The 27,983-nt window shown below is 34.8% G+C and overlaps 1 protein-coding gene across 3 annotated transcripts; it reads left to right on the top strand.

The window, feature by feature from the left end:
- Positions 1-3,714: 3,714 nt before the first annotated feature.
- arhgap22b (Rho GTPase activating protein 22b) lies at positions 3,715-25,592 on the top strand. Of its 3 annotated transcripts, XM_067369208.1 has the most exons (8): positions 3,715-3,799; positions 11,725-11,847; positions 14,545-14,752; positions 14,830-14,962; positions 19,454-19,527; positions 19,611-19,732; positions 21,478-22,345; positions 24,311-25,592. In XM_067369208.1, the coding sequence occupies exons 2-8, from the start codon at positions 11,748-11,750 to the stop codon at positions 24,531-24,533; spliced, it is 1,728 nt and encodes a 575-aa protein (XP_067225309.1). In that variant the 5' UTR covers positions 3,715-3,799; positions 11,725-11,747; the 3' UTR covers positions 24,534-25,592. The 3 variants fall into 3 exon arrangements, with proteins under 3 accessions (XP_067225309.1, XP_067225308.1, XP_067225310.1); XM_067369207.1 differs by lacking the exons at positions 3,715-3,799; positions 11,725-11,847 and adding an exon at positions 12,145-12,574; XM_067369209.1 differs by lacking the exons at positions 3,715-3,799; positions 11,725-11,847 and adding an exon at positions 12,506-12,579.
- Positions 25,593-27,983: the final 2,391 nt, after the last annotated feature.

The raw sequence follows: 27,983 nt of genomic DNA, 5'->3' as shown, positions 1-27,983 counted from the left end.
AATTTAGCTGAGGAGGAACACTGAGGCTCGTCTTTATTTATTTATTTTTTATGCTGTCTTACGTTTGAATAACTAAATTGATGCTATTCCTGACTATTTAAATGACTATATTCTGATGATAAACTAAGTATAACACTACTGATGCTCAACACACCAGCACATGACTCTCACCGGAAGTTTCCCAGCTGGATTATATTAATGCGGAATCTCTAAAGAACGCTCTGTGCATATAGTCCATTCTGAACAGACAACTAAACCAACATGTCATTTACTAGAGGTTCTGACAAAATTTAAATTGCTGCAGTCTATTTTAAATGTTTAATTTGAATGATTTTTTTTTTAAATATCTGTTCGAATGAATGATTCAATGACTCAAAGACTTCACTTGTTTCATTACTGGATGAATCAATGTTTTTGAATGAATCTTTTGAATTAATGATTCAATGACAAATAAATTTAACAGGCACTTATCGCCACCTATTGGTGTAACAGTGTAGTTGATATAATCATTATTTGAATCACCAAGTTACTTTCAAAAGGTGATTTGCTCTATTTTGATCGCTACCGTAGACATTAGTGTTTATATCCAAACTTTTATCCCAGTACTTCTTTAATAATTTGAATATTTGTAAGAGACATAACCATACACTCTAAAAAATGTTTGGTTAAAAACAACCCAAGCTGGGTTGAAAATGGACAAACCCAGCAATTGGGTTGTTTTAACCCAGTGGTTGGGTTAAATGTTTGCCCAACCTGCTGGGTAGTTTTATTTAACCCAACTACTGATTAAAAATGACTATATGTCTGGCTTAAAATGAATCCAAAATAGGTGAGAAATTAAAAATCAGACACATAATTACTAGAGGCAACAATAATAATCAAAAGGTGTACGTTTATTAATAAGCAATTTAATGAATGTTTATTGTTTATTATTCATTATCTTATTAATAAATGCTCATTTATTAAACATATTAATAAATGTTAGTTTCCAGCATGTTTTGGGTTCATTTTAAGCAAGCAATATAGTAATTTTTATACAACAGTTGAGTTAAATAAAACTACCCAGCACTTTGGGCAAACATTTAACCCAACCACTGGGTTAAAACAACCCAATTGCTGTCCATTTTCAACCCAACTTGGGTTGTTTTTAACCCAGCATTTTTTTTGAGTGTACTGTGATGCTGAAGCCGTTTAATATCTATTCATGATAACTGCTCACAATGATACTAAAATGATTTATCATTCACTGAATATTTAGTATCTTCAGCACCTATCCTTGCTACATGTTTTTGGTGAAGCTTTCTTTCGTTCGTGAAACACAAAGAGGACCTTTTAATGAAACTTACTGATCACTTTTTCCATGCATTTATGCCATGAATGGAGACTGAAGCTGTCAAGCTTCAAAAAAGACACAAAAGCACCATAAAATTCTCATAAAAAGTGGTTGGTATGACTCATGAAGTCTTCTGAAGCCATACAACAGACTACAATTCTCCTTTTGTGAACAACATGAGTACATGATGACAGTTTTCCCGTCTGCTTCTGTGTTTGTCATCCTTAAATCGTGGAAGACTTGAAAAGACTAATTTAATTGAATTTTAATTTACTCTAATTTTGTACGTCTCTTTTCATCACCTACAGCCAGGTCCAAGAGCATGGTGATGGGAGAGCCATCACGTGGCTCATGTCGGCCCACCTCTCCAAGTCTCCAAGAGGGGGTGCTAAAGGCTGGCTGGCTGAAGAAGCAGAGGAGCATCATGAAGAACTGGCAGCTGCGCTGGTTCGTGCTGCGTGCTGACCATCTCTACTTCTATAAGGATGAGGAGGAGACCAAACCACAGGTATGTTCAGCTTCAGAAACCTCCATGCATTTCTCTTCACAACTCCAAAAATCTTCTATCTGAAATTACTACTGCTGAATTTGCACCACTGCACTATGGAGATGGTTTTCCAGTGGCAGCATGCATAGTCCTGCACTGTAAGTTGAAACTGAATTAGACACACCCATTGGATTAGACACGCCTCTTTCCAAAACTCTACCATACAAAGATGCTACTATAACCAAAGATTGAGAAACAAGCAAACTGTATTTGAGTCACTAAAAGGAACTGACTCATAAGAATCATTCCACTTATGCCCAAAATCCAAGCTTGCACATTGCTTTTAACAGGTTTATGATCACCTCATATTAAGCGATCAATACTGTCCATCCTCGTCAGTCAGACCGATATGTGTGATGAACTGCGTCATTCACAGGAGACTGCCAATACTCATCCAAGCACCGTTAATCTGAGCCCATGCTGCGCTGGCCAGGGTGTGTGTGAAAATGTCAATCCCACCCACTTTTCCTGCCTTTAATCAATAGGATTCAAAGTGGAATGGCTGTGTAGGCAAATCTCAGAGCAAATCACACACTGAGATAAAAGGAGGCAAATTGAACAGTGTGCGGTCCGTGCCGACCTTACATCATGATCTGGGTTTTTTAATTGGTTGTTCACAAAGAGAACCGGGGCCAGATTTACGAGATATTATTATAAATAAAATTAACTCCTATTTTCTTCTCATTTTCGTTCTTAAAGGTTTAGTTCTCACTCACCCTCATGTCGTTCCACACCCGTAAGACCTTCATTCATCTTCAGAACACAAATTAAGATATTTTTGATGAAATCCGATGGCTCAATGAGGCCTCCATTGACAGCAAGATAATTAACACTTTCAAATGCTCAGAAAAAGACATATTTAAAACAGTTCATGTGACTACAGTTCAACCTTAATGTTATGAAGCGACGAGAATACTTTTTGTGCACCAAAAACAAATAAAAATAAAAATAACGACTTTATTCAACAGTATATAGTGATGGGCGATTTCAAAACACTGCTTCATGAAGCTTTACGAATGTTTTGTTTCGAATACGTGGTTTGGAGCGTAACGAGGCTTCGCTATGTCATAAGTGTTTCGAAAGTTCAATGGTTCACCACTGGGGGGCGTGACTTTGACAGTTTGATTCACGCTCTGAACCACTGATTCGAAAACCAAAGATTCGTAAAGCTTCATGAAGCAGTGTTTTGAAATCGCCCATCACTAGATATTGTTGAATGAAGTCGTTATTTAGTTTTTTTTGGCGCAAAAAAGTATTCTCGTCGCTTTATAACATTAAGGTTGAACCATTGTAGTCACATGACTGTTTTAAATGTCTTTCTGGGCAATGAAAGTGTTAATTATCTTGCTGGCAATGGAGGCCTCACTGAGCCATTGGATTTTATCAAAAATATCTTAATTTGTGTTCTGAAGATGAATGAAGGTCTTAAGGAATTTAAATTCCTGAAAAGAATGTTCCTTAATATTATTGTAAATAACGTTTTAGGATTAAAGGAAAATGTCTTGAATATTGCCAATAGCATTCAGCTGCCACTGGAGAGATTCTGACCCTAAATCTACATACAATTTGCCGCCCTGGTGAATAATCTCTGGAATTCATTCAGTTAGTTTATCTAATTAAAGGAGGCACTCAGAAAATGTGTAATCTGGCAAACCACCATGTTCAAGCTTTTGATAATACAATAGACTCAAACACCCATGTTTCACATTTCCAGAAGACTACTTGATGATTATTAAAGAATTACATTCAAGAGTGCATAGTAATTAAGTTTGACTGATTTCAGAGATCAATAGAGGTTAAGTGATGCATTTCTAACTATTAATCTGTGCAGGGCTGCATCTCACTGAAGGGCAGCCAAGTGAACGAGCTGACAGCCAACCCAGAAGAACCCGGTCGACATCTTTTTGAGATTGTGCCAGGTGAGCAGATCTTCAAATCAATGCTGTCCTATTCTGAAACCATCATGTAACGCTAGCTGCTTTTCCAATACGCTTCAAATTGCACAAATTGAAATTGCAAATAGAATATGAAACAAGAAGAGAAAAGTTTTACGCTTGTATGAAGTGGTTTTTCAAGCAATTTGAAAAAGGGATATTTCACAAAAACTGCAATGGAAACAGGTCACCTAGCGTATGTAAAAGTCGATCATTCTTTAAAGATGGCGCGGTATGTTTGGAAAGAAGACGAGACTTTATAAAACTCATAAAAGACAAGAATTAAAGGAACACTGGATTCTAAACAACAAAGAAATGCCACATTTTATTAAGACCACGAAGCAGATATGACAGAAAAACCCAGAAACACCTCATACATGGCTGGTCCCAAGTAAAAGTGGCTTTCCTTGCCATTAATGCTTGGATAACACGCCTACGTCTCCTTCAATTAAAAATAATGGCTGCGATATACTTAAACCTACTAACATACGTTACATAGAGTACAGTCCAAAAGTTTGGAACCACTAAGATTTTTAATGTTTTTAAAAGAAGTTTCGTCTGCTCACCAAGGCTACATTTATTTAATTAAAAATACAGTAAAAAAAACAGTAATATTGTGAAATATTATTACAATTTAAAATAACTGTGTACTATTTAAATATATGTGACAAAGTAATTTATTCCTGTGATCAAAGCTGAATTTTCAGCATCATTACTCCAGTCTTCAGTGTCACATGATCCTTCAGAAATCATTCTAATATGCTGATCTGCTGCTCAAGAAACATTTATGATTATTATCAATGTTGAAAACAGTTTTTTTCAGGATTCCTTGATGAATAGAAAGTTCAAAAGAACAGCATTTATCTGAAATACAAAGCTTCTGTAGCATTATACACTACCGTTCAAAAGTTTGGGGTCAGTAAGAATTTTTATTTGTATTTTTTTGAAAAGACATTAAAGAAATGAATACTTTTATTCAGCAAGGATGCATTAAATCAATCAAAAGTGGCAGTAAAGACATTTATAATGTTACAAAAGATTAGATTTCAGATAAACACTGTTCTTTTGAACTTTCTATTCATCAAATAATCCTGAAAAAAATATTGTACACAAATATTTTGTACAATTGTACACATTAAATGTTTCTTGAGCAGCAAATCATCATATTAGAATGATTTCTGAAGGATCATGTGACACTGAAGACTGGAGTAATGATGCTGAAAATTCAGCTTTGATCACTGGAATAAATTACTTTGTCAAATATATTCAAATAGAAAACAGTTATTTTAAATTGTAATAATATTTCACAATATTACAGTTTTTACTGTTTTTTAATTAAATAAATGTAGCCTTGGTGAGCAGACGAAACTTCTTTTAAAAACATTAAAAATCTTAGTGGTTCCAAACTTTTGGACTGTACTGTATATGATTTTTGGAATGACTTATCTCAAGGGGAAAAATTAAGTTTTAGTTGCATAACTAACCATCATTTCACAATAGTTTTTTAACAACATTCAAAAATCGCAAACGTTTTGTGCAAATCTGTAATGGAAACCCCGCTATGGTCTATACGGTTTCTGAATGTTAGGAAATCAAATGGGCCTTTCAGAAAATACTTATTATAGAGGGGTCATTTTGGGTGATTTTGCCCCAACCTGATATACTGACGCTCAATGTCTGTTTGTTTTATTTATGACAAGTAAATAACACATCAGTGTGACACCCATCAGAGCTCTTGAAGACATGCAGTTGGGGTCACAGTGACTTTTTTTTAACAATATAGCAAAGAAAACAGAATAATTAATTACAGCTGTGCTGTAAACAACATCGCTCAGCTAACCTCCAAATGCCCTCCAAATCCACTGAGTGTTCACAAGATATTAAATTCTCTCTAAATCCTGTGCCTGATGTATATTCTTGCGCTTGCTAATCATATTAAAATGGGAAATTTTGAAATTCTTATATCTCTGATAATGCAGTCCTGGTCTGTGAAGATCCTGGTTAAACATAATCTAACCCTTGTTGGTTAACATGCATTTGGTGCATTATTTTCCAGAGCAATGCACACTAAGAATGGGAATATTTAGGCACATAAACTTAATAATATAACATAACAAATTATAATGTGTGCTATTTTGGTAACACTTTATTTGAAGACTTGCATATAATGTATTATAATAGTATTTTAATGCATTAACTGTGCCTTTTGTAATGAAATAATTATAATACCTATTTATTCATTATGGAAGCTTGTTTCCACCATGAAATAAAAAGGTAACTGCGGCTTTTTATCTCATTTCTCATTATCTCATTTTATCTCATCTCATTTTGACCTTTTTTCTCAGAATTGTGATATAAACTCACAAATGCACGAATTGCGTGATATATAGTCAGAATTGCGTGATTTAAAGTGAGTCAGAATTGCATAATAAAAACTTGTATTTGCGAGAAAAAAAGTCAGAATTGCACACTTTATATATCGCAATTCTGACATTTCTCCAAATGTTTTATTTAGTGGTGGAAAAAAGCTTCACTAATTAATCGCTAAACTTTTAGAAAGTATAATGCATTACAGCACATGAAAAACAGATGTGACTGGAAGATGCAAAATTATAATGCATTTAACTTTGGTTACAAATATATATGAAAAACTTTAATGCATTACAGTGTACATTATGAGTATATTTATAATCCATTATACATACTTTATTTTGATGGTCCACTTTTGACATTCTACTAACTATAAGTAACTTTGCAATTACATGTCATCTAACTCTCATTAGTGTAGTCTGCTAACACTTTATTTTGATGGTCCTTGTAGATCAATCCAGAATCATTCAATAATCAATCGATTATTCGCTCCTAAAGTGCATCATAAACATTTAGATAACTGAATTCCCTCTTAGCTTAAGTAATGCACCAAATAAAATAAATAAAATAGCTGAACACACAGCAGTTACCCAGCCCCCAACACCACTTTCTCATGCCAGTTCAGTCAACACACCATCTTCTCCCCAGAGAAGAGCCCTTAACCACAGCCTCCGCCTGACCGGCATGCTTCAGCTCCTTTGAGTCAAACAATCTTATTGGCAATGTACCTTTTCCATGCAAAACAAACAATAACATGACAAATGGAAATGATTGTGTTGTGACTCGGAAAATGATCTGAAAACACAACTGCACAGACTGAATCAAGGGATAACTGAGATTCAGAATCATACTGCGCTGAAATATTGAAGCAATCTTATGATGTTTGGGTCCATAAAACATGGAAAATAAAATGGCACCATTCATTGCAGGGACATAAATGACAAGTGCTACTACAAAAAAGGCATTATTTGGGGAGATTTTCATGCTTTGTGTTTGCGTGGCCTCCAGTCCTGGAAGCCACTGGATCTTCTAACCCATGCTTGCCTCCACAAAGTTTTGATATTTAGTTATCTGCCAGTGAGGATTTCCCCAACTATAAGGTCCTCTGAGATTGATGCATCTGGTGTGCCGTTTGTTTGCTTAAGTGCAGTGAGGTGTTTAGAAAGGACTAATAGAGCAGGCCGTCTCCTTCTGTCAGTCTACCGTGAGAAGTCAGTGGGAATGAGAGAAACAGAAGTGAAGTGGTGCTGCTTGAGCTGAACTGAGACAAAAAAGTACTTTTTTACTCACCGGTTTTACTCACCATATGGACTAGCGTGATCCAGATTTTTGAGATGTGACAATATTTTATTGAAGATTTGTTTCTGAAAATGATGGTTTGAAGCAAACACCTCTGCAGCATGACTTCTGTGTGGTGTGAGAACTTCATGTGCCGTGTTGGGCTTCATGGTCAATCTGCTGGAGTAAGAGACATGGCACAACATTAGTCTTCTATACAAGCTCAATCCCTCAAGTGCATCATGGGGCAGGGATGCTGTAAGCCACGGAGGCACAAACCACCACTACCCCAAGGTAATGCCTTTGTTCGTGCACTAAGAAATCAAAGTGACGATCATTTTCTACCGTTTTCTTTAAAATACTGTTACAGCATTGTTAGAGTATGGGTCAATACAAAAATCTACAAAGGGCTAGAAATGCTGGGTCATGATGATGTTACTTTCGTGCAGAAGAAGTTGCATTAGGGACGCCACAATATAGAAATGTTTGGTATTCTAATATGGCTAATAATCACATACCCAATAATCTATACCCTTTTGAATGCCATTTCAAGCGTTTACGATGTCAAGTCAGATTTGAAACATTTACTTTTGTAACTCTTGTACAGTATACACATACCTGCCACAGTGAAAAAGGTGACTAAAAGTGTCTTGTAGGGCCCTATGATTTCCGCGATGCAGAAAACGCGGACGAAATCGTGGAATCCAGTCATTAAAAAAACTGAATTTACTGTATAACGCGGAATGTCACCGAATTTGTCAAATTTTTGATTAATAAATAAAAAGTAGGTCAGTAAACTTTATCAAATGTTGTGTTTCTGTGTGAATGAATGGCACAGACGTGCGGTTTCATTTACCACACACACACACACACACTGAAGCAGACGTGACGATCTTAGTGTTTTCAGCCTCTGCCGACACACAATATGAGGACATGAATGCATGAACTTCACCTCCAGAGCCGCTTTATGAGCATTTTACCGTTTCATTTGAGAAAAACTATCGTCATATCATAAACACTCAGAAACATAAAACAGAAAAATAAAAATATCAGTTTGGTTTAACTTAAAGAAATTGTGACAGAAATATATTACTGTTGTACAGTAGAATTTAGCTATGCCTTAAATGTAATAATAATATTAACACTAATAATAATAATAATAATAAATTATTATTAAAACTGTTGTGCAGCATTTTGTTTGACAAAAAATCATATAAAATGATTAAAAGATAAATTAAATTAATGTTTTCATTTGATTGCCAGAAAAAAAAATAATAATAAAATTGCCAAAATTTCTGAAAAAAAACAAAACAAATACAAAACATTTCATAGAAATTAAATAAAAAATTAATAAATTTTGTTGTTTTTATAAATTCAATTAACTAGACATGCTTTTTGATTATTAGAATTTAATTAAACCATTAAAATGGAATCCAGAAAACTTTCTGAAAAGACAGAAATCAGAATTTGGTAAAAAATAAAATGAAATAAAATAAAACATAGGGTTCTAAAAAATGTAATGTTTGTTAAACTTTTAATTGTTAAATTGTGTAAGTATCATGATTTCAGGTATTTAGACATGCTTTTTGATTACTAAAATTTAATTTAACCATTAAAATGGAGTCCAAAAAATTAAAACTGGAAAATAAATGGAATCCAGAAAATTAAAATGGAAAAAATAGAATTTAGGGACAAAAAATGGAATTTTGGAAAAAATAAAAAATAAAACTCATTTCATAGGGCAATTCAGAAAATTCTGATATTAGAACAGAACTACATGTTGTTAAGGTTGCAATGTACATTTGAGCCAAAACCAATGTCTATGGTAACATCCTAAACTGTAAAATGACGGTAAAAAACTATGATTTAAACAACTTTACAGTTAAAATAATAGAAGTTTTGACAAAAACAAAAAGTTTTGTAAAATGGTAAACCTCATATTTCATTCTAATAAATGATTATGTATGTTACATATAATTGATCTGAACAAAATTGGCAACAAAAAATGGAAAAGCAAAAATACAGCGGTTACCCCTGTACATAAAGCAGAGCAGCGCTATAAACGACTTTATCAGGCATCAAACACAGGTAAGATGAAAATAAGACAGTCGGTTTCCTTCAGATATGCATTCATATAATCACCCCACGCCAAATAAAAACTGCTCGGATTTGCACGAATCACATGAATGGCCTGTTTCAGAACGTGTGTATAGAAAACGTTTCCTGTTTGAACTGGGAAAAATAAGCCCTTACGTTATCAGTCAGATACCAATCATTAAAAACAAATGGTGATATAGTCACCAAAGTACGATGCCTGAGGATGGTTTTATTAGCTTAAATAAAGACAAGTCCCCAGAATTCACTTAATCAGATAACTGTTGCGTATTTTTGCCACAAGCCCATCTCTTTTCCCTCCCAGAATATCAGCAGACATTCTGACACTTCCTGAGGAGACATGAATACTAAACAAAATGCCACACCGTGGTGAGAAATGAAGGTCCTCATTATGCCTTCAAGTCGGCTTCCACTCTGTGTGAGAGCGTTAGCCTCAGATGTCTCGCTGGGTCTGATTGCCTTATATATCTTAATTGCATCAGTACTTTGTTTTGTCACTTCAGTCGAGTCTGCTGTGAAGACTTATCTTCTCATGATTATTCCTTCAGTCATTTTATCTGGCTGGAAGAATAATAATTTTGCCTTTATAATTGTTAAGTTTAAACTGAAGCCATTATGGAGGTTGTTCTACTTCTTATGCTTTACTGTTGCAAAGCTTATGGGCATTGGGAAATATCTGTATAACTTTGGCGCTTTCTTTCTTTCTAGGTCTGCTTTAAGTTATAAAGTGTGATGTCCAGATGGACTGAACCCCAGTTTGATGCTAAATACTTGATATACTATTGAATATATATCTTCCTGCTACATGACATTTACCAGTAAGAACAAAATTACCATATAAAAACTGGCTAAAAGGTGACTGAAAGTGGTGAAAAACATAAAAGCGTACAGCACCTATACACTTCCCTTTATAATTTCAAAGTAAAATCTGTTCAATGAATGCACCTTATGGGTCAATGGCATGACATTGTTTTTTTACCCAAAGGCCTTAATAATAATAAAAAAACAAAGATATGACATCCAAAGTATGTAAGGTAGTACAACTAGATCTCTTTTATTGAACCCAAAAGGTTTTAATTATATTTCGCTACATATAAAGGTATTTTAAAGATTTTGAAGTGTCAAAATGTCATTCGGTTTAACCGTCAAAAGGCCAATACAGCCATTTCATTAGTGTATATATTTTTTATTCTGGCATGATTTTATAACATCACATATCAACACAGTGCAAAATGGTATTAAAATAATGTGTAGAAGTCGTTGCTTCGTTATGAGAAAGAATGTCTGGAAAAATGAATTTCATTGATGTCATTCGGAGTAACCGATATAAAAGGAACATTTTGGATCAAGTCATGTGGTCAATATCATGTGACAGGATGTGACATCATTCAGACACCTGCAAAGGACCACATGGTCATGAAGCAAAGTAACTAACTCTCTTTTAACTTTCATGTTTTCATACGCATGTCCCGAAACATCAGGTCATTCGGTGCAACCGCTATAAAACATGGAAATGTTGTAATATTTTAAAAACTTGTACTAAATATATAATGGTTGATTGTCCTTTTGCTAAATATCAGCCTAAACCTAAATTTTGGTCAAATCAAATGATTTTTTGGTGACAAATTTTGTGCATCTTGTAAAAAAGGACAAAATCAGTGTTAATTGATTATAAAAACCACATAATATCATTGTTAACACTTAATTAAACTTCGAAATTAATTACATCTCCATTATGTTATTTTTTTTTTTACACTTTTAAAACCTTTATTCATCAATGACCCTTACACAGATTCACATTTCTATCTTTGCACAGTTAATTACATCTAAATCCATCTTGGGGAAAACAAACAAACAATGATATTCAATTAATTTAGAAATCAACAACAGAAGGATAGAAACTCCTAATTTGTGTCAAACTTTTACCTGGGCAAATATTCTTGGTTGCTAGCAATAACAGCAATGTTTAAGAATAGCCTTTCGCAGTAAAAATAAATCCTTATGCATAATTTATTTTGCATGAACACTAATTTATAAATTGACATGAACTACACAAGACATATAGGGTGATATGCATCTTTGATGTAGTGGTGAAAAACAGGTAACACCATCATCTCACAGATTGCCTCTCTTGATTTCTGTCTCAGCTGGTGAGAAAGACAAGGCTGCGATGAGCCATGAGTCTTTTCTGCTCATGGCCAACTCCCAAAGTGACATGGACGACTGGGTGAAAGCCATCAGACGGGTCATATGGGCTCCATTTGGAGGAGGTAAATGCCACGAGGACCTCAAGCACCGCTATAAGTCACACAATAAATAACATACTGTATAGATAGAAAACCCCTCGTGATTACTTATCTCTGCCATTGGATAGTATGTTCACATGATGGTCTAAGCTCACAAAAATATCACTGAGCAGAGTAGGATGCCTCACTATCCAGAGATTAAATTACAAAGGGCCTGTTATTAATAGAAAGTTCAAACAAGTAATGTAAGCAAGTTCAAGTTATCTGCTCTCAGTTAGAGACAATGTGGCAACGTTGGGTTGTAGCAGATTAAACAGTGAAAGGCCGAACAACATGTTGATGCCATCTTCTGACGTACAACACGTGGTCTCAAAAACGGCAGGAACGCTGTCTCGCGCCAAACTGGATTTTTAAAAAACGTGCTTTTAAATTTAGTTTGGATCGATATGATTAAAATTAACACAAGTTTAGGGACTATATCCACACCAAAACATTCTTTCTGTGTGGTGTTCTTGTCGTTAGTACGGTTGAAACGCATCAATAGCAGTTCGCGCCACTTTCTACCACAAACCAGAGAGAACCCGGATGCGCTGACAGGACAGGACATCGATGGAAAGAGAATTTATATGTGAAAAACGAGTGTTTCTTTGTACTTCACGTTCTTTGAAATACTTCGATGCCCGCTGTAATTGCGATTCCTCTTGCTGCTGTACTGTCGTGTGGAGTAAAGCTGTCAGTCAGAAAACTGCAGGTGTGGTAAGAATGAAACGGCACGAACAAAGTTTTACTACCATACTGCATGTACAAAAGTACTATAATGGTTTGGTTGTGGTATTAAATATATAATCAAATATTTATAATACTTGTAGTGAATTTCAAGTAAATATTGTGTAAAAATGTTGTTGAATTTCAGCTTAACCATATGTTCATTTAATTTTACCGTCACATTTCACATATTATATGGGCCATTCTACATAACTGGTGCAAACTGCTGTCCCACAACCAAAAAACACATTTAAAAAGCATTTAAGCATTCAAATATTAGATGTTTACTAAGATCCTATTGAATCCTACAATAATATTTAAAATATCAGTAAGCTTAATATATATGTATATATATATAATATTCCTCCCTCTCACAGCCTCTCTTTCAGTAGATAGATCATCATTTTGAGTTAAATGTGTTCAAAAGTCTGAAAATCTGTGTGGAACTTTAAGGAACGTTATGGAAGAGGATTAGGGCCAAGCAATAATAAAAAAATAAAACCATCTCAAGATTGAAGTTGTTAAATTACGAGAAAAAAAAACTCGTCAAATTTCGAGAAAAAAGTCATTAAATTATGAGAAAAAAGTCATTAAATTATGAGAATAAAGTCGTAATTTAGCGACTTTCTTCTCAACATTTTATCTCGACTTTTTTCTCGAAATTTAACAAAATTTTTCTCATAATTTAACTAATTTGTTCTCATTATTTCACGATTTTTTTCTCGTCATTTAACCAGTTTATTCTCAACATTTTATTTCGACTTTTTTCTCGAAATGTAACGAGTTTTTTCTCGAAATTTAACAACTTTAATCTCGAGATGGTTTTACTCCTAATCCTCTTCCGTAGAACGTCACTAACAAACACATTTTTCTGCAATTAAGCAAAGTTTTTTGGGTGTTATTCCATAAAATGTAGTTTTTGTGTGTGTACTACTGTTCAGAACTGTGATAGCTAACCATGTGCTGATGAGCGGCTCAAAAGTATCTAAAATCTTCACTACCGAAACTTCACGTTTCGGTCGTGACTGTTTCGGTAATGACATCATTGTTTTGGTAGTGACAAAAGGGACACATAATCGTTTATTTGGGTGAAATAAACAAAATTTTAGTATATGCAAATCATAAGCATTTTAGTGCATTTTATTAGGCAAATCATTAGTGTTTTAGTATGTAAGTTAAAATTGTGTAACGTGATGTGGTCACTACCAACACATTACCGTCACTACCGAAACATGGGATGTTTTGTCAAAAATAAAGTATATTGAAGATGTTATTATAGTGTTTGGTTCAATTTTAAATTCAAACTAATGAACTTTGAAATCAGTATGATAAACTTTATGCCTTTTACAAACAAAGATTGGATTAAAAATACAACAAATCTCATACATTACACATGAAATATTGTTAAAATTGTAATTGTTATTGATTTACCTGTAAAAACTTCTTTTAAAAATGTCAAAAAATATATGTTTACAAGGTAGATGTAAATAAAATCTGAATAGGTCAATGTGCCCCTTCTTATTAATTTTTTTTTTTTTTATTAAATTGTGTTTCGGTAGTGACAAATTGGGGAGAAGAAAAATATTCCAAAACTTTCTGAAAATACAATATGAGAATTAACTGCACAATTACTAGAAATGTGTGCCTTAGATATTATACATTTTGCATACATACAAAATGTGTGGAAAAAGACATTTTCAACTCTGACTTTGAACCAATTCTGTAGAAAGGCCCACATGAATCAGTATACTGTACATAAATTAGCTCTTTAGTTGTCGATATCAGGGTCTGATATTAATAAATCCATCCATAGGCTTGTTTTTTCCCTGTATATATTACCTGAATTACCTTTTTTAAGCGTGTGGGCTAAATGCACACTATCAGTCTGTTTTGGCTGCTCATGTACAGTATAAGAATCTGTCGTTTTAAAAATGAACTGATTCATATTCTCTTCAGGCATATTTGGGCAGCATTTGGAGGACACCGTACAGTACGAAAGGAAGTTTGGCCCTCGTCTCGCCCCTCTCTTGGTTGAGCAGTGTGTGGATTTCATTAGGGAACAGGGGCTTGATGAAGAAGGTCTGTTCCGGATGCCAGGCCAAGCCAACCTCGTTAAGGAGCTTCAGGAGGCCTTTGACTGTGGAGATAAACCTCAGTTTGACAGGTACCTCCGAGCAAAGACACGGAACCAATTAACCTTCCTCCAACTGCTGGTACTAACTCTATAATTGCCATCTATAGTAACACTGATGTCCACACTGTGGCTTCCCTGCTGAAGCTGTATCTCAGGGAGCTGCCCGAGCCAGTCGTTCCCTTCTGCAAGTATGAGGATTTCCTCACTTGTGCTCAGCTCCTGGCCAAAGATGAGGAGGAGGTTAGTGACTGCATAACATCTGAACATATATGAAGTGCAGGGACATATTTGGGTGTATCTGAAAACACCTACATGATCCAAGTGTGTCTTTAACTAGAATACATGTTTATTTTTTCCACAAATGGTGAGTGGAATGAAGAGTTTAACCTGGATATGTTTAAACACAGTTGTTTTTGTGTTATGATGAACAGTGTTGGGTAAGTTACTTGAAAAAAGAGTAATTAATCACTAGCTACTAATTGCATTGTGAACAGTGTAATAAGATTACTGTACTAATTGCTCTCTCTAAAATGTAGTGCATTAATACTAATTACTTTCTAAATCGTTTGGGGTTGAAAATGGACGAACCCAGCGATTGGGTTGTTTTAACCCAGAGGTTGGATATTTTTAACCCAGCAATTGGGTTATATTAACCCGGAAGTTAGATATTTTTAACCCAGCAATTGGGCTGTTTTAACCCAGAGGTTGGATTGTTTTAACCCAGCAATTGGGTTGTTTTAACCCAGCAATTGGGTTGTTTTAGCCCAGCAGTTGGGTTGTTTTAACCCAGAGGTTGGACTGTTTTGCCCAGCAATTGGATTGTTTTAACCCAGAGGTTGGATATTTTTAAACCAGCAATTGGGTTGTTTTAACCCAGCGATTGGGTTGTTTTAACACAGTGGTTGGATTGTTTTAACCCAGCAATTGGGTTGTTTTAGCCCAGCAGTTGGGTTGTTTTAACCCAGAGGTTGGATTGTTTTTAACCCAGCAATTGGGTTGTTTAAACCCAGAGGCTGGATTGTTTTAACCCAGACGTTGGGTTGTTTTAACCCAGCAATTGGGATGTTTTAACCCAGAGGTTGGATTGTTTAAACCCAGCAATTGGGATGTTTTAACCCAGACGTTGGGTTGTTTTAACCCAGCAATTGGGTTGTTTAAACCCAGAGGTTGGATTGTTTTAACCTAGCAATTGGGATGTTTTAACCCAGACGTTGGGTTGTTTTAACCCAGCAATTGGGTTGTTTAAACCCAGAGGTTGGATTGTTTTAACCTAGCAATTGGGTTGTTTTAACCCAGCAATTGGGTTGTTTAAACCCAGAGGTTGGATTGTTTTAACCCAGCAATTGGGTTGTTTTAACCCAGCAATTGGGTTGTTTTAGCCCAGCAATTGGGTTGTTTTAACCCAGAGGTTGGATTGTTTTAACCCAGCAATTGGGTTGTTTTAACCCAGAGGTTGTAATGTTTTTAACCCAGCAATTGGGTTGTTTAAACCCAGAGGCTGGATTGTTTTAACCCAGCGATTGGGTTGTTTTAGCCCAGCAATTGGGTTGTTTTAGCCCAGCAATTGGGTTGTTTTAACCCAGAGGTTGGATTGTTTTAACCCAGCAATTGGGTTGTTTTAACCCAGAGGTTGTAATGTTTTTAACCCAGCAATTGGGTTGTTTAAACCCAGAGGCTGGATTGTTTTGCCCAGCAATTGGATTGTTTTAACCCAGAGGTTGGATTGTTTTAACCCAGCAATTGGGTTGTTTTAGCCCAGCAATTGGGTTGTTTAAACCCAGAGGTTGGATTGTTTTAACCCAGCAATTGGGTTGTTTTGACCCAGCAATTGGGTTGTTTTAGCCCAGCAATTGGGTTGTTTTAACCCAGAGGTTGGATTGTTTTAACCCAGCAATTGGGTTGTTTTAACCCAGAGGTTGTAATGTTTTTAACCCAGCAATTGGGTTGTTTAAACCCAGAGGCTGGATTGTTTTAACCCAGCGATTGGGTTGTTTTAACACAGTGGTTGGATTGTTTTAACCCAGCAATTGGGTTGTTTTAGCCCAGCAGTTGGGTTGTTTTAACCCAGAGGTTGGATTGTTTTGCCCAGCAATTGGATTGTTTTAACCCAGAGGTTGGATATTTTTAACCCAGCAATTGGGTTGTATTAACCCGGAAGTTAGATATTTTTAACCCAGCAATTGGGTTGTTTTAACCCAGCGATTGGGTTGTTTTAACACAGTGGTTGGATTGTTTTAACCATGCAATTGGGTTGTTTTAGCCCAGCAGTTGGGTTGTTTTAACCCAGAGGTTGGATTGTTTTTAACCCAGCAATTGGGTTGTTTAAGCCCAGAGGCTGGATTGTTTTAACCCAGTGATTGGGTTGTTTAAACCCAGAGGTAGGATTGGTTTAACCCAGCAATTGGATTGTTTAAACCCAGAGGTTGGATTGTTTTAACCCAGCAATTGGGTTGTTTTAACCCAGAGGTTGGGCTGTTTTAACCCAGCAATTGGGTTGTTTTAACCCAGAGGTTGGATTGTTTTAACCCAGCAATTGGGTTGTTTTAACCCAGAGGTTGGATTGTTTTCAACCCAGCAATTGGGTTGTTTAAACCCAGAGGTTGGATTGTTTTAACCCAGAAGTTGGGTTGTTTTAACCCAGCAATTGGGTTGTTTTAACCCAGAGGTTGGATTGTTTTAACCCAGCAATTGGGTTGTTTTAACCCAGAGGTTGGAATGTTTTTAACCCAGCAATTGGGTTGTTTAAACCCAGAGGTTGGATTTTTTTAACCCAGCAATTGGGTTGTTTAAACCCAGAGGTTGGATTGTTTTCAACCCAGCAATTGGGTTGTTTAAACCCAGAGGTTGGATTGTTTTAACCCAGAAGTTGGGTTGTTTTAACCCAGCAATTGGGTTGTTTTAACCCAGAGGTTGGATTGTTTTAACCCAGACGTTGGGTTGTTTTAACCAAACAATTGGGTTGTTTTAACCCAGAGGTTGGATTGTTTTCAACCCAGCAATTGGGTTGTTTAAACCCAGAGGTTGGATTGTTTTCAACCCAGCAATTGGGTTGTTTTAACCCAGAGGTTGGATTGTTTTAACCCAGACGTTGGGTTGTTTTAACCCAGCAATTGGGTTGTTTTAACCCAGAGGTTGGATTGTTTTTAACCCAGCAATTGGGATGTTTAAACCCAGAGGTTGGATTGTTTTAACCCAGACATTGGGTTGTTTTAACCCAGAGGTTGGATTGTTTTAACCCAGACATTGGGTTGTTTTAACCCAGAGGTTGGATTGTTTTAACCCAGACATTGGGTTGTTTTAACCCAGAGGTTGGATTGTTTTTAACCCAGCAATTGGGTTGTTTTAACCCAGAGGTTTGATTGTTTTTAACCCAGCCATTGGGTTGTTTTAACCCAGAGGTTGGATTGTTTTTAACCCAGCAATTGGGATGTTTTAACCCAGAGGTTGGATTGTTTTAACCCAGCAATTGGGTTGTTTTAACCCAGAGGTTGGATTGTTTTTAACCCAGCCATTGGGTTGTTTTAACCCAAAGGTTGGATTGTTTTTAACCCAGCAATTGGGTTGTTTTAACCCAGAGGTTGGATTGTTTTTAACCCAGCATCTGGGTTGTTTTAACCCAGAGGTTGGATTGTTTTTAACCCAGCAATTGGGTTGTTTTAACCCAGAGGTTGGATTGTTTTTAACCCAGCAATTGGGATGTTTTAACCCAGAGGTTGGATTGTTTTAACCCAGCAATTGGGTTGTTTTAACCCAGCAATTGGGATGTTTTAACTCAGTGGTTGGGTTAAATGTTTGCCCAACCTACTGGTTAGTTTTATTTAACTCTACTATTGTTTAATAATGACTGTGTTGTTTGTTTAAAATGAACCCAAAATATGTTGGAAATGAACATTTATTATAAGTTTTTTATTATAAGTTAATTATTATAATTATTAACATAATATAAGTTTAATGAATAATAATTAAACAATACACTGTTTCCTCTAGTAATTATGTGTCTGATATATGATTTTCAATCTATTTTGGGTTCATTTTAAGCCAGACATATAGTCATTTTTTTAAACAATAGTTGAGTTAAATAAAACATTTAACTCAATTACTGGGTTTGTCCATTTTCAACTCAACTTGGGTTGTTTTTAACCCAGCATTTTTTTAGAGTGAAGTTTAGACACAAAACTGCTTTTTTAATTCTTTCAAATGAATAATATAAAAGTGCATTAAATTTTTCTTGAACTGACCAATGTATTTAGAGGGAGAAGGTTACATTTTAACATTAGATGTTCAAGTTTGATGATTAATCCACTATTGTTTTGTTCTATACAGTATTCAATGCAATTACAACAGCAGTGATGGTAATTAAAATACAGAAAAAAACTGTTATGTTGGAACAATATGAATGAATATGGCTGCTCTGACCTGTAGGTGCTTATAGAATAGAGTTTTGTATTGAGCTGTTTGCTGGTATTGGTGCAAAATATTTCTGCAGTTATGTTGTCAAAAAGTATTTTTGTGTGCTCATAAATAAGAAAGCTGTTACAGTCAGTATGCGGTTTGCTAGCCAATATTCCTCCCACATATTTCACAGCTGACATGATGCGATGCACAGATTCAGAAGATGCGTGAAGCTGAAGTCAAGATTTAATTACATTATGAACATAATCAGAGTTTCTGATTAAATGTGGGAAAACATCAATATTGTTATATTGTATATATTAACATATGTTTCCACAGGGAATACAAGAATTAGGGAAGCTAGTGACGACTCTTCCAGCTGCCAATTACAACCTTCTGAAATATATATGCAAGTAGGTCCAACACAATCATTTTAGACACATTCTTGTCAGTCGTTTTCATGGTTCAGTGCTGAAAGTGAACTCCATCTTTGTAGATTTCTGGATGAGGTGCAGTCTCACTCAATTGAAAACAAAATGGGTGTGCAGAACTTGGCCACCGTGTTTGGACCAAATATCCTTCGTCCTAAAATGGAGGATCCAGTAGCTATAATGGAAGGTAAGCACTTAACGAATTTGTTTGTAAAACTAAACTGGACACCTGCGGGACGGTTGCACGGTGGCATAAATGCAATTGTTAATATGCACTACTAAATATTTGAGCATATATCACACATAAATAATATTTATTATTCATTTGTTTTAGATTTTTAAAGGCTTCTGCTTGGATTTAAAAGATTTAGTAGTATGTTGTTTATAATGAATGCCACTATAATTTATGTATGTTTTATACTTATATTTTTTTAATTCACATTCTGTTCTGAATACCATTACATTTAAAGGATCTGTTGTGGTGTGAGGCATAAATACATGTTTATAAGGGTTTCTGCATGTAATAATAAAATTTAGTTTCCCTTAATACAATTCCCACTCTGCGAACTACAATCAGGTGCGACTTATTTTTCTGAAAATATGGTAAATGTTATAACGTGAAACTATACAGAGAGCTTAAGTTCTGCATTAAGAACAAATGATGCAACGGAAATAAGCAGAGACTAAGCAAACTAACCATAATGTAAATAAAATGGTGCTGTCAAATGATTAATTGCGATTAATCACATCCAAAATAAAAGTTTGTTTACATATTGTTTTACAATATATGTGTGTGTACTGTGTATATTTTATTATATATATATATATATATATATATATATATATATATATATATATATATATATATATATATTTATTTATTTATTTATTTTTATGTATTCAGTTTATACAACAAAAAGTTGAGAAAACTCAAAAATCTCAAAACTCAAAATTTGAACTTTTCTCAACTTTTGATTTTTTACAGTGCACATGCATGTATAAATTTAACAGAAATATATCATATTATATATTTATTTATAATATAATTTATATATAAATACACATATACAAATATTTCTTATAAATACATGTATTTATATATACAGATATGTGTGTATACATATACATCTATATATTTATGTATGCATTTATGTATATAACAAGAATATATATTTATAAATATATATATATATATATATATATATATATATATATATATATATATATATATATATATATATATATAATATTTATATACATATAAATATTGCTTAAATACATACATGTATGTGTGTGTATTTATAATAAATATACATAATACACACACACATATATTACGTAAACACAAACTTTTACTTTGGATGCAATTAATCGTTTGACAGCACTAAAATAGTTACTGTGAATAGTAACAAAGATTACCGAAGTACGTTTTACAAGACAATATCAAATTTTCAAATATAATTCAGTTTCTTTGTAAATATTTGTGAAATGTACTAACAATTTCTGAGTGAAAATTGTGATTTTACCAGACTAAAAATTAAAAAGAATTTAAAAAAGTCATTGTATAATTTACAGTGAAAAGCCGTAAACTGACATTTGATGTGTTTTCGTTAAAATAACTTTCTTCTTAAGTTTTTTTGTACATTAGGGGTTTATGTTGCATAATGTTGTTAAATGAATGTTTATTGCATTACTTTAGTGTCATGTGTGTTAGCATGATGGTGTTGAGTGTTTATGTGAATGACACTGTGCAACTTTTATATATTAGACTTTACCTTCTCAGCTTGTGATGAACTTTGTGTCTTTCTCATCGCCGTTTATTTTTGGTGGATGTCAGAATGGTGCAAAACAGATATTAGTTCTTCAATAGGTTGGTAAATGAACATTGCATCAGTTAATGAAATACTGTACCTTTGCATATGTGTTTTACAGGCACCTCTCTTGTTCAGCATCTCATGACGGTACTGATTAGCAAGCATGATCGCCTGTACATCGAAAAAGACTCTGAAACATCACAGAACCAGACGGAGGTCAAGGACCAAAGCCAGCAACATCAGCAGTCCAACCTGGTTGACTGGATCTCTGAGGAGGATCTCCATACCTGCCCACCCACAGCCAAGAATGACCCTACCAGTAGCAGTGCCTCATCTGCGGATGCCGTTTGCACCTCCAAACCGGTGCCTCAGGGAAAGGGAGAGACGGCCGTCAGCCCTAGTAAGCAGGTTAAAACACTTCCAGGGTGGAAGTACACCTTCAAAGGCTCCTCTCCCCGGCCACAGTCCGCCAAAGTCAGCGGCTCCGCGGTGGACGTGACCACGGCCTCCAGCGGGAACTGGCTCATGAACGGGCTGTCCTCGCTGCGGGGACACCGCCGTACCTCCTCCGGAGAGCGCTCCAGGGATTCGGGCTCCTCTCAGAGACTGTCTACCTACGACAACGTCACATCGTCTTCGAGTCTGGGCAGCGTTCTGAGTATAGACAGCACTCCTTGGTCCACCTCGTCATGTGACATATCAGTGCCAGACGCTGCAGGTGACCCGTTAGCACCCGAAGACGGGCCGCAGCCGGAGGAGGAACGGGCCGAGGAGGAAGCGAAGCCCAGCGAACACGAGGACGTCGGCAGCACCGCGGAGAACCGTGCGAACGCTGTGTTTTGTGGGGACAACGGGAACGTGGCGCCGGTCATTAGAGTTGTGGATGAAGACGCAGACGAAGGCTCCTCGTCTCTGACCAGCGTCGTGGCAGAGCTGAAAGAAGAGCTGAGGAAGCAGAAACAGACTTATGAATCAAGAATTAAAAAGTAAGGCTGCTGTGTCTTAAAAATACACCAATTTTCAAACTCTATTGGGATGGGACTAGGGAACAGAGAAGTTGTGTTTCTCAAACATATGGAAAGCAAATGAAAATAATTTGTATTTTTAGCATAATATTTTAACAAAAAATGTCAACAAAGTCAAGCAAGGCGTAAGAAGCTATGTGCACAATATTGTTAAATATTGTATAGTATATAGTAAAGCTGACAATCTTATTTTTATTAGAAACAACTCAGTTAAATTAAGTTCATGTAGATGCACGATGTGAACAAGGTGTTTGAGTGAAACTAACACCAGTGAAAGTTTTGTTTTTGAGTGCACAAAATAATATGATGTTTTTGCAAGGGTTCAAGGAATAATGTTTTTTTCCACAAAACAAGAATATTTTTTATTTTTATATATATAAAATTTGTGGATCCTCTGAAAAAAATCAGACATCCTCTGGTAATAATAATAACATTGTTTAGAAATGAAATATTGTTTCTCTAAAAAATAATTTATTGCTTTTTAAACTTATTTTTGGTGAATACATTTTTTGGTTTTACCTTTGAACTCACCTTTACCTTTAAATTTGAATGAATTATTAATAATAATAATTGCAATTTTTTGCATAATCTTTACTAAAAAATAAACAGTTCTGAGAAGCATCAGTCAGAGATTTTCAAATATATGTATATGTGTGTATATATATATATACACTCTAAAAAATGCTGGGTTAAAAACAACCCAAGTTGGGTTAAAAATTGACAAACCCAGCGATTGGGTTGTTTTGACCCAACCTGCTGGGTAGATTTATTTAACTCAACTAATGTTTAAAAATTACTTTATTGATCACTTAAAATGAACCCAAAATAGGTTGGAAATTAACATTTATTAATATGTTTAATTAATAATAATTAAATAATAAACATTTATTAAATTGCTTTTTAATGAATGTTCACCTTTTGATTATTATTGTTGCCTCTAGTAATTATGTGTCTGATTTTTAATTTCCAACATATTTTGGTTTCATTTTAAGCCAGACATTTAGTCATTTTTAAACAATAGTTGAGTTAAATAAAACTACCCAGCAGGTTGGGTCAAACATTTAACACAACCACTGGGTTAAAACAACCCAATCACTGGGTTTGTCCATATTTAACCCAACTTGGGTTGTTTTTAACCCAGATTTTTTTAGAGTGTGTATATATATATATATATATATAAAGCATATTATTAAACATTTTATTTGGATATTTTAAATCCATGGTGATGTTAGCTGTTGTTTTTTGTCTGTCAATACAGTAAAATAATAATAATTTGGCCAGTCTACACTATAAAAAAAATACTGGGTTAAAAACAACCCAAGTTTTGGTTGAAAATGGACAAACCCAGCCAGCAATTGGGTTGTTTTAACCCAGCGGTTGTGTTAAATGTTTGCCCAACATACTGGGTAGTTTTATTTAACTCAATTATTGATTAAAAATGAAAACCAATGGCTTAAAATGAAACCAATATAGGTTGGAAATTAAAAATCAGACACATAATTACTAGAGGAAACAATAATAATCAAAAGGTGAACATTTCTTATTAAGCAATTTAATAAATGTTTATTGTTTGATTATTATTCATGAAACTTATTTCCAACCTATTTTGGATTCATTTTAAGCATGCAATACAGTATTTTTTTAATCAATAGTTGAGTTAAATAAAACTACCCTGCAGGTTGAGCAAACATTTAACCCAACCACTGGGTTAAAACAACCAAATCACTGGGCTTGTCCATTTTTAGCACAACTTGGGTTGTTTTTAACCCAGCATTTCTTAGAGTGTATGATGAACTATGAAAAAATACACTTTTTTTGTAGTCTCTGATTGTCCGCCACCTCTAGTCTGAAAGCCCCTGCCATAAGTAACTGTTCTTGGTGATGTTTGTATTGTCCACTTACACACCTGTGTTCTGCCCTCTGCAGGCTGGAAGAGTCCAGTGCAGCCCTGTGCGCGCAGATGGAGAGACTTGAGCAAGAGATGGAACAGGAGAGAAAAAGAAAACGAATGCTTGAGATCAAACTCAGAAACTCTGAACGTGCCCGCGAGGACGCAGAAAACCGCAATCGCCTCCTTGAGAAAGAAATGGAAGACTTCTTCTCCACGCTGGGGGATCTGGCTCTCGGGAGTCGTACCAGTGACATTTAATGCAAAAAATAAACAGCCAAAGTCACAAGGACCACGCAAGATGATGTTGTCTCAGAGCACTCAGGCAGCTCCATAAATTATATGGACAATTCATCAAATCAGTCCTAAAATACAGCTCTGATTCTATCAGTTAGTGTTGCTCTCGCCATTCCAGCAGTGTCGTTTTAAAGCGACTTCTTTTTGAAGGTTTCAGCTGAAAAAGAAACGTAATGAACATCCGAATCAATCCTGAAATCAGTTCAAGCATCGTTTGCATGTTCCAGTCTGAATGCTAATAAGGACAATTAGAGCAGATCTGTTGGCTTTGGCACATTAAGCAAACCACTGCCCCAGAAAAACACGTCACTTATAATGACAGCGGGACAGTGCCTTTGACTTTTGCAAAATGTAACGCAAGCGTACTTGACTAAAATAGCTCCAGATCTTGGCATCGAATACTTTTTCTTGCATAGTCGGTGGTATTTTGAGACTGTCAAAGTGCTGCTTTCATTTAAAAGAATCTAGAAATGTGACTTTTTGTCAATTGAGCAAATTTTTAATTTATTTTACACTGTTTAAGTGCATAGAAAGTCTAGAAATGCTCTGTGGATGTTTCTTAAAATGAGTGGTCAAATACTGTCATAGATTTTGTAGACTGAGCTCATTCTCTGAACTGTTTTCTGACTGCATAGTAGGTCATATTATATATCAGCATGACGGCCGTAGCCTAATGGTTAACTTTCCAGGCTGCTAATATGAATGTTTCAGGTTCAATCTCAAGAAGAAGAGACCCAGAAACTGGACATCACCACTGTGCCCTCAAGCAAAGTGCTTTTTGCTGCTCAACATGTTACAGTTATCAATCCATTTGGATATTATTACTAGAACGACAGCTTTTACAAAAGTCTTTGATGCATATTTAGAGTATGTGAAGATGTTATACATCATTATGATTAGACTTTTATCCTGCGGTCATACATGACGATTAGTCTTCTGTGCTGTGCTGAAATGTTACCATGTGTCACTGTGGTGGTATGTAATTATTCACAAAGAACTAAATTAAATGGTAAACTGAACAAAAGCGACCTGATCATCTAGTTTGTGTGGCTTTTTCACTTTCATTGCCCAAAAAGCTACTAAAAACACATTTTAAAACTTTATAATAACTCACGCTATGAAGCACTAGTTAAGCATTGGTAAATAGTCAATTCATCATTTATAAAACATTAGTAAGCCATTTATAAATACAGTTATAAATGCTCTTTCTTGATTTATAAGCATATCTATATTGAGTTTAATAATTGTATTTTCATACTTTATTAATGATCAATTTATAATTTCTAAATTATGTATTACATTATTCACAAACCAGTTATTTCGGAGTTGTCAGTGGTTCATAAGATCATTTAGGAAGTGTAAGTAAATGATTAATAAAATATTTAAATGTACATTTATGCATCTGATTATTTAGACATATAGAATTAGTTACGTGGAGTGTTAATAAATGCTTTATTGACACATATTCCTAGTGTCAAAACGACATCAGTACTAACTTTAAATCATTAGAGAACAGCAGTGCAGAAAATCGCTGAACCTTTAAATCTCATTTTACAAAGCATAAATAGTCCTCACTTTAGATGAGCTCACAAAAATAGTTAACTGACCACTTCTAAATCATTTATAATTACCTTAATCATGAAATGCAGTAGGAATATGTTAGTAAAGCAATTATTTATTAACACACTAAGTAACTATTACTATATATGTATAAATTACAAGATGTATAAATTAATGTTTAAATAGTTTATTAATCATTTACTTACACTTCCTAAATGATCTTATGAACCACTGACAACTCCCAAATAACCGGTTTGTGAATAATGTAATTTATCATTTTTAAATTAATAAATTATGAAAATAAGAAGAAAAAAGCATTTATAGCTGTATTTATAAACTGCTTACTAATGTCTATTAATGCTTTATAAGTGATGAATTAACTATTTACTAATGCTTCATAGTGTGCAGTTGTTATAAAGTGTTACCAAGAAATTTTAAAGAGAAATGTTAAATATAAGAGAAGAGGAGCTTGGGTTTGTTGCTCAGCCATATTTGTTTGAACCGCAAGAGGCGTCTATAAGCTTACGATACTCCTACATCCTGCTTCATATATCGAGTCACGAGTTACTCGTTTTGCGCAAGTCGACTTGCGCATTCTGTGTACGGTCATCCGCTGTTTTAAATATGGATATTTTTCTGACAAAAACGCATCCCTTTGCTTCAAAAGGCCTTTATTAACCCTGTGGAGTCATATGGATTCATTTTTTTATGGATGGTCTTCAGACTTTGAACCAATTGAATTCACAACCGTTATAAACTTTGGAGGACTAAAGATATTTTTAAATATATCTCTGATTGTGTTCGTCAGAAAGAAGATAGTCATATACATCTAGGATGGCTTGAAGGTGAGTAAATTTTTTCTAGGATGGCTTTTTGGGTGAACTATCTCTTTAAATGCTTGAGTAGGATGGATTCTGATTGGTTGTAAATGTTGTTGTTTTTTTATCATTCATCAGCTGAATGACTCATCAGAGAATCACTTTTAGAGAGATTTTTCAGATGATTAAAACATTTACAGCCAATCATAAACATATGAGAATCCATCAATATTTCTCCAAATGTGAATGCTTTTAAACTAAAAACCTATATTTTAAAGAATATAATAGAATACTATTATTTTAAATTGAGCTGAGACATGATTGCAGAGGGTTTTTTCACAGCCTACCTGACTGAAAGGCCTCATTAATATGCAAGTCATTTCAGGTCATTATTATGCGATTCTTTTGTCTTCCCAGGTGTAAATGGCCCATTATTCATGATGATTCACACCTACACACATATTGTGTTTCTTGACAAAAAGTGTCTTACAAAAACTAAATCAATATATTGTTTTATATGAACAAGTAGGCATTATAATTTGTATATAATTTTGAAGCAAAAACTCTAGACTACAACCCCCAATACCCAGAAGTCTTGTAAACACAGATTTAATATATACATTATTTGTGATTTTTTTGTTTTTTCAATAACCACGCATAAACGTTATTCCTTCAAAAACACAAACATGTGCATACATGTTCCTCACATATTATGGTAGCCTAGTTTGTGCTGAATACAGTGTAATGACACTTTTGTCATTTATATGTTTATGAACAACTGAAAAAAGCACAAATGTCAGGGCATGTCAAAACTTCTACAGGCCCCAAATCAGCCTCAGACTCCAGAGGGTTAAAGAGCTTGAGCATTTAAAGCGGCAGATGACAAAACAGTGCATGTTTATAGAACATTATTGTACTTTAGTGAACGCTAATATAGTTATCGTTATTGGTATGAATGAGCCTTTTAAGAGTGTGTTATTCCAAACTCATTCAAGTTCTTTACGAGAGAGTTATTGAAACATTCACTTAACCGTTT

The sequence above is a fragment of the Chanodichthys erythropterus genome, chromosome 19, assembly GCF_024489055.1.
Source record: "Chanodichthys erythropterus isolate Z2021 chromosome 19, ASM2448905v1, whole genome shotgun sequence".
Lineage (NCBI taxonomy): Eukaryota > Metazoa > Chordata > Actinopteri > Cypriniformes > Xenocyprididae > Chanodichthys > Chanodichthys erythropterus.
This window is presented reverse-complemented; position numbering and strand designations above follow the sequence as displayed.

Excerpts from the sequence above, each read along its gene's own strand:
- arhgap22b (XM_067369207.1), top strand. The coding sequence starts at position 12,433 with ATGGAAAGAGAATTTATATGTGAAAAACGAGTGTTTCTTTGTACTTCA. Across the intron at positions 14,963-19,453 it reads TGGCCAAAGATGAGGAGGAG|GGAATACAAGAATTAGGGAA; the intron begins GTTAGTGACTGC and ends ATGTTTCCACAG. Across the intron at positions 19,733-21,477 it reads TCCAGTAGCTATAATGGAAG|GCACCTCTCTTGTTCAGCAT; the intron begins GTAAGCACTTAA and ends TGTGTTTTACAG.